A 7,831-nucleotide genomic window follows, 5' to 3' on the forward strand; every position below is an offset into this window, starting at 1 on the left:
GAGAGAGAGAGAGAGAGAGAGAGAGAGAGAGAGAGAGAGAGAGAGAGAGAGAGAGTGAGTGAGTATGTGTGTGAGTATGTGTGTGTTATTATGCAAAACACTGCAGTCAGCTTGGATCAAGCACACCTATTCCGGAGAAAGCAATGAATGAGTTGTGGAGGGAGAGACATAATGAAAGAGCAAGAGAGGGGAGGGTAGGGAGGGGCATGGAGGGCAGGCAAATATTGTGGGCAGATATTTGAATGTAATTAGACAACTTGCCTATGGATGTGCCCTACCCCGTGCAAGTGTTACTAGTCTCAGTGAGCACACAAACCAAGTGTGGAGGCCTACACTACAAGAATGTTGTGTAGGTTGTGTACACTACAAGAATGTTGTGTAGGTTGTGTACACTACAAGAATGTTGTGTAGGCCAAGGAGTCATGGATGGGTCTGATATCTGAGGAATTATCACAGCAGCCAGACCAAGACTTATTTTGATTATCATTCCGATCTTAGTATTTTGTGGTAGCCTTAAGCATCTAACAGGGTTAAGATGATTGTTGGGCACAAGCTGATTGATGCCTGCTGTGCAGTTGCAGTAATACTATTATATATATATATATATATATATATATATATATTAGTGCTGTCAATTGATTCAATTCTTACATTTTTAGCACATAATAATGTATCACAGTCATTGATGTATCACATATAGGACATTCATGCGTAACATGGCCATTAGCAACCATGTATCATTAAACAGCTGACGTATTAATGACTTACTTTAATTATGATTATCACTGACATTGACATCCAAACAAGGGAGTCACTTTTGCTACAGTATCGTAACAATGCCGTGGAAGCTCTACTCGACCTATTCTTCATACTGTGCTGTATCAGCCATTGAAATGCTTCAACGTAAACTACCGTGAGATAAGTGTGTGTACCAAGCTTTTCATACAGCCATTGAGCAAAGGCTCATTCCCTTTGCATTTGAAGTGCCTCCGACTCCAACTGAAAATAACCATTTTAGCATGTACGATGGGTGATAAAGGGGTCTTGTTTGTTTTAGGTGAGGGTTTTGGGGATGGCCTAACTTTGGCTTAACTGTCTGGGGCCAACAATGGTTTTCTTGTCTGAGGTTTGTTGAGGTCGTTTTGGCAGGTGTGTCTGATTAGACCTCTGATAGGTGACCTGCGAGTAGAGAAAACACAGAGCTATAGGCCTACTGTTAGCTGACTTCAGTTGGAACATGTCATGGCTAATGCTGCGGGAAGAGGAGTTGCATAACCATGAATAGCTTTACGTGACTCTGTATGGACCCCCCTGCTCTTGACTTTGGGAAGCCTTTTGGGAACACTCACTACAATACAGGGTCTTTTCTTTTGTGTGGTTGGTGGTCATGATCTCTGAATTGGAAGAAGACGATACAGAATGTAAATAAGCAGAAAGGCTGGGGTGAAAGGCCAGATTAATGAGAGAAAGAGACAAGCCAAAGGCAAACTCACATTGAATCTGGGAACATTTGGCTGCCTCAACCTTCTCTCTGCAAGAAGGTCTTTGACTGTGTGTTTGACTCGGACACCCTGGTAGACTCTTCTGGAGTAATCTGGAAAGAAGCCATACAAGAATCAACACATTTTGTGTATCTAAGAAGACTTAAGTTCATGTTGAGATTGTTTTATCAAGCATTTATTTGTTGATAAAACATTTGTGTTACTATAGCATTTGCTTATCTATTACCAATGTATTTCTTTCTATGAGACACCTTTTTGTAATGCATGAATTAAAGTTAGTCTCTGGGATATGGCATCATAGCAAAATGAGTGAGGTGACGCTGCCAGAGACTTTAAAAAAAAAGAGATGCAACACACTAGAGAATTTACTGTAGAGTTGAATGTGATTGGTGCATGTGCTCCGCCACTATGTTATAGGGCAGTGAAAGAAATTGACACTTGTTCGCTTTTGTTCACTACAATATCTTTGATGAAAGTTGCTCTGTTTTTACGACGTGATGTCATCACCAAGAGTTAAAGTTATTCATTAACTTATATAGTATTAATACAGTACTAGCCTTTCTGAATGCTTATACAGCAGAATGTCTTATTATGTACAGTATATCGTGGCCTGCTTGTCATGCATTATAAATGCATCTGTAGCCTTTAGATTTTCATATTGTTATGAAAGATTCTAGAAGGTTTTGGGTTGATATGTATTATTCATTATGCTATAAAAGTGCATTCATACTGCATTATGTATAAGTGGCTCATAAAGTGTTAATCTTTAGCCTATTAGTAGCCTTATGTTTATTTAATAAGATAAGACCCTTTTTAGAAGTTTAGAAACCCCCTTAATGAGGGTGACCTGGCAAGAACAACAACAAAGTAGTACCACAGCACAGCATGTACAGCACATACCGTACATTACAAAGGCACACATATACTGTAATGTATGCCTGTCTAGCAAAGCATCTATGTAGGTTCTTGCTGGTTGCCTGATGTGTGAATGCACACATCTTTAGCTGGTAACTACTATTATGTGCAGGCACACGTACCCTATAGGTGACCTGCCTGGATGTAAGTTATGCTCTCTCTTGATACACCTTGTAAAATAAGACAGCCTACATGTACTGTATGTGTCAACATAAACAAAGAAATGCATATGTTTCTCTGGACTCTAGATTGAAAGTTATGATACAGAATATCCCTGTGTGACACAATAAAACAACATTGGCTACAACTCACGCACAGTATTCCATTTCAAAGTATAAAGAATTTATACAGTATGTAAATACAGACACGTACACACACACACACACACACACACACTTACTGATAGAATAATGATGATAGGCATACTGATCATTGAAAATAGACCAAACCTGTTTCCATAGTGTAGTTGTCCACTGAATAATTTTGAAGGATTGTCTGCTAATTTATCCGGGAGTTAGTGAATAGTTCTCATGATACCATTTGAAACTCAGCACATAACAAACTCAGTATCTGTCAAATAGAAGTTCAGATATTATGTACAAGGCATAGCATCGAGCCTGAGGCAGCCTATTTGCTTTGTGTAAATGCAAATTATTGGCTGGACGTTTCTCAATAATTTGCATCACCATTCCAGATTAGAAGACAGAACTTTACCCATAGTGTTGTTGTAGGTGAACATATTTCTTCATTCATTTCGATGATGATGATATGATGATGTTGATTATGTTGATGATAATAATAATAATAATAATAATAATAATAATAATGATAATGATGATGGTGATGATGATGATAATGCTAATAATGATGATTACCACTGGTCATATTAACACCAATGTGTAGAAATGCTGAGAAGGCAGGCTTGTTCACCTGTCACCTTAACCTATGTTTTACAAAGACAACTTGTTCTCCATCAGTGGGGTTTTCCCAGAACTCAAACGTCTGTATGTGGGTTTACCGCACACTGAGTAGAGGTGTCTAATAAAGGTATTCAGGGAATAGTTCTGTGTGCTTTATTGGATGACTATATTGTGCTTTATAGTGCATGGCTGCTATGTACATAACACCTAAATAACATGTAAACATACATTTAATGTTTTTCAGTATTTGTGAAGTGGGATGTGAAATGGGAGGGGGGAAGGGGCACAGGGGGAAAACCCACAGTTGTAACCAGTGCAGCTGAGCCTGTGGTTAGTATAGTATGGCCATTTCTTTCCACCGAACTGGAAACATCCAGGTGTCATGATTCATCAAAATTCGGTGCTGCCTCCCTGTTTTCACTGGGACCTTATCAGCCTTACTGCACCTTCTCTCAGACACCCACTGGCCAAGCCCATGCTCTGGGTGTGACAGTCTGATTCAACACTGCAGCCTCTTTCTTATTATTTTTAAATTTAAAACAAAGATCTACAGACCACTGTGGTTGTGCAAGTTATGAGTGGATTCGACATTGATGAGCACATCAAACTCAACCCGATTTGGTCAAATCAGTCTTACCTTATCCTCAGAAGGATATACATAAGCAGCAGAACAGATCCTCCAGCGCTCTCACAAGTGTCCAGCAAAATCACTGGAGAAAACACAGAATTAAGTATTTTTTGGTAGTTAGTTACTTATTTCTGTCAGATTAATATATTGTGTTGTAGGCAAATTGTGGAATACCATTCATTTCTTGGATTTATAGCGCCTTTCCACCTTACAACAGGTGTTCACAATGTTTTACTGTACATTGTATGGGGGAAACTCACCTCATCCACTGTCAACTACTGTTCATGAAAGCACTGGTAGTCTTAACTTAAACATATTGGTAATGCCATAAACTGCACCTTCATTTTGTCTTCGACAAAAACATAAAGGGCTATGTCGAGCAACAAAGTTTGAATTGTTACCCAGAGAAAAGCCAACTTTGTTTTGATTTAAATGCAATAGAGCAGCCACTTGCTACAGCCGACATGGCACCCGTCGGGAGTGACATTCACATTGGCTGGGGATTCTGGTGGTGAACAAAGTGGCCTTTGACAGCCATGTCTTGGGCAGCTGAGGAGGACGCGGTCCTGTCAGCACTCTTAATTAAATACAGGAAGCAGCGCTGCTGGGGCTGCAGGCTCTGTCGATGGCTATCAGAGCATGCAGGAAGTGGATGGAGGCAGTGTCCGTGGTCTACGCCTACGGCAGCCTTTGAGGTTTGAGAGAGGCTGGCAGCAGAACACACCAGGAACCTCTGATACTCTCTTTATGGGCCTCTGATTATGGTTTGGACTCAGGGACGGAGCGATAAGGGTGTAAAATAAAAGGTTTAAAAGATGAATAATAAAGAATGAATTGATTCGTTTCTCACATGTGGATATCAAACTGGGCTTTGATGTCCTTGTGTGGTGATGGATTTGTGTTGTTTTACTGAGGGGGGTGTCTGTGTTGATGGCTGGCAGCAGAGAGAGAAAAGAGGAGAGAAAGTTGGGGTTTGGGAAGTTTTCTCAGTGGAATTTCATCTCATCCTTATCAAGGAGTAGCCGTGGCTTCAAACACCCTCTCTTCAAAAGAGGGACGTCAGGGTGAGATGCCTGTGACATGTCTAGAGAGACAACCAGAGGAGAGATCAAAGAGCATTTTGCAACTGATAGAATGAGGAAAGGAATGGCTATTGAGACATACCAGTTCATTACTTTGAAAAGCTAACCCAAAACTAAGACATCAGAATACTGTAGGTAATGACACTTCCGGAAATATTCCCATATCAAAAAAACATAATCTGATCCTTTACATCCTGTGGATTAACTGTGCATTTGTGTCATCAAAACCACATAAAAAAAAAACTAATTTCAGACACAAAAGACCATTATTACCATTATTACTGTAAGTCAAGATCAATGGATACCTGATTAAAAAAGAAAGATTAAAACAACCATATTCTCAGAGGATGTCAGTGCCATCTCTTGTCTAGTCTCATATGATCAGTGGAGGGTACAGTACTGTCTGGCCCCAGTGCAGGCGGTGCAGACATTAGGCCTGACACCTGAGGCACACTGGACCCTGTGTCCGTCTATGTCTATAAAGGAACCGACAGGAAACCCCATCCCTGCTCCTACCTGGCTACAGTCCAATCCCTGCTCATGAATCACTGGTGTGCTGTTAAGGCATATACCTATTAGGCCTAGATCCCCACTGAAAGGTACCTAGACATTTAATCAATGATTATCGAATAATCAGCTGATTAGAGTGAAACAATTGTTGATAAATTATTCCTGTCAATTCTTACATTTATTCAAGCATTCTTTAGATAGATAGATAGATAGATAGATAGATAGATAGGTACTTTATTGATCCCCGAGGGGGAATTAAGGCTTTACAGCCGCTCACATCACAAACAACTACAACAAATTAGAGTGACAATAGAATAATAGAACAAAATAGACCTCTGAAACATATACAGTAGGAACAGTCCAGTATGATTTAACATCCCCCAGCCAGACTCTGATCACCCCGATCGAGCCAGTCAGAGGAGGAGTTGTACCGTCTTATTGAGAAAATATCTCCTATAGCGCTCCTTAGTGAAACGTGGTCGTAATAATCTGTTGGTAAAGTAGCTCTGCCACAGTGTCATGTACGGGATGAGAGGGATTGTCCATGGTGGCCAGGAGTTTGGTCCTCATCCTCCTATTGGCCACCATCTCCACAGTGTCCAGGGTGACACCGCTTTCCTAAAGAGCTTGTTCAGCCTCTTGGTGTCACCTTCCTTGATGCTGCCCCCCCCCAGCATACCACCACATACAGCATTGCACTGGCCACCACTGACTGGTAGAACAGCAGTGGTTCAGCATAGTCCTGCACATGTCAAAGGATCTGAGCCTCCACAGGAGATGAAGCTGCCTCTGGGCCCCTCTTGTGCAGGATCTGTGTTACCAGTCCAGTTTATTGTCCAGGTACTACAGCTATGGACCATCTCCTTGTCTTCTCCCTGGATGGAAACAGGAGACAAGGGGACCCTAGTCCTCCTAAAGTCCACCACCATCTCCTTTGTCTTGCTGATGTTGAGTAGCAGGTGGTTCTGCACACACGACTAAACAAAACTGTCCACCAGTACTCTGTACTCTGTCTCTTGGCCTCCACTAACACATCCCACAATAGCAGAATCATCCGAGAACGTCTGCTGGTGGAAAGTATCTGTGTTGTGTGTGAAGTCTGACATAAGGTCAAGAGGAAGGGAGCTAGAACTGTCCCCTGTTGGGCGCTAGTTATGCTCAACACCCAGTCCAACACACATCCATGCAGCGGTACAAATTGTGACCTGTTGGTCAGGTAGTTCGTAATCCAGGAAACAATGAGGGAATCCACCTGCATCCTCAGCAGCTTATCTGCAAGTAGTAAGGGCTGTATGGTGTTAAATGCATTGGAGAAGTCAAAGAACATGACCTTCACAGTGCTGCCAGCATCTAAATGGGAGTGAGCTCTGTGTAGCAGGTAGATGATGACATCATCCATACCAGACACTCACTGCTTACTCAAGACAAATACTGTAATTATATGACAACCATCTTGATTGCTTGATTCATTATTAGCTATCTACAGTGCATGACAGAATACATTGATGACACTTGCTGTTTGCCGTCTGTTGGCAGGTTCAGGAACCTCTGACCCCCTAAGGCAACAACTTGCTGCCAAGTTTCTATAGCCAGATGACACAAAATGATGATATGTTGGCGTGCCAAGAAGAGAGCTGTTGTCATCTAGCTGAGTAGAAGCACTCATCTTTTCCGACAGGTGTGTTATCTAACTGTTACCTCACCTGGATGGGAAAATGTTGACGTCATAGGCCACGGTCGCATGTAGTGGCATCATAGCCATTACCACACCCAACAGGTGGCAATACTGCTGACTAGTCTAGCTACCTCTGTTTGGGTGCTCAGTACACAGTACATACTCTGTTGCTATGTGGTTTCACTCATAACAGGGGTGTCATCCTTTTGAGTACCAATGTTAATGGATCATTCACTCTAGGCCTGAGAGTTGACAGATGGTGTGTGGAAAAAGAAAACAGCGTTATATTTTGCTGTTTGGATTTCAATAAACCTTTAATTGTTAACATAATGTGTTTTTGTGAACATGAAGACTGTTATTTAACATTACTACCCAGGTTTTATTTAATCTCTCCACTGGATGTCATTGTTCCCCTGATAACAGAGTCTGTCTTATGGATAGAATAGGATTGGACCAAGACACAAGCCATGCAGTTTTGCCATCGTTTTTCACCAAATGATGATAAATGTACTGTAATCGAATATACTATATATATTTTTTAAATTGGACAACCATTTTACAATCCATCTTTGTTAACCCCAAGCTAAATGTCACCATAC

At 41.3% G+C, this 7,831-nt stretch overlaps 1 protein-coding gene across 1 annotated transcript in view; it reads right to left on the reverse strand.

Moving 5' to 3' along the window:
- Window positions 1-6,956, reverse strand: part of LOC308155691 (POU class 2 homeobox associating-factor 2) — a gene marked incomplete at both ends in the record, with an annotated part of 8,605 nt that extends 1,649 nt beyond the window's left edge. The window contains 2 exons of the mRNA XM_080529065.1: window positions 1,494-1,594; window positions 6,737-6,956. Of these exons, the coding sequence (XP_080385191.1) occupies window positions 1,494-1,594; window positions 6,737-6,956 (321 nt within the window). The remainder of the gene's footprint in view (window positions 1-1,493; window positions 1,595-6,736) is intronic.
- Between the last annotated feature and the right edge of the window lie 875 nt (window positions 6,957-7,831).

Source organism: Nansenia antarctica, assembly GCF_963989245.1.
Source record: "Nansenia antarctica genome assembly, chromosome: 4".
NCBI lineage: Eukaryota > Metazoa > Chordata > Actinopteri > Argentiniformes > Microstomatidae > Nansenia > Nansenia antarctica.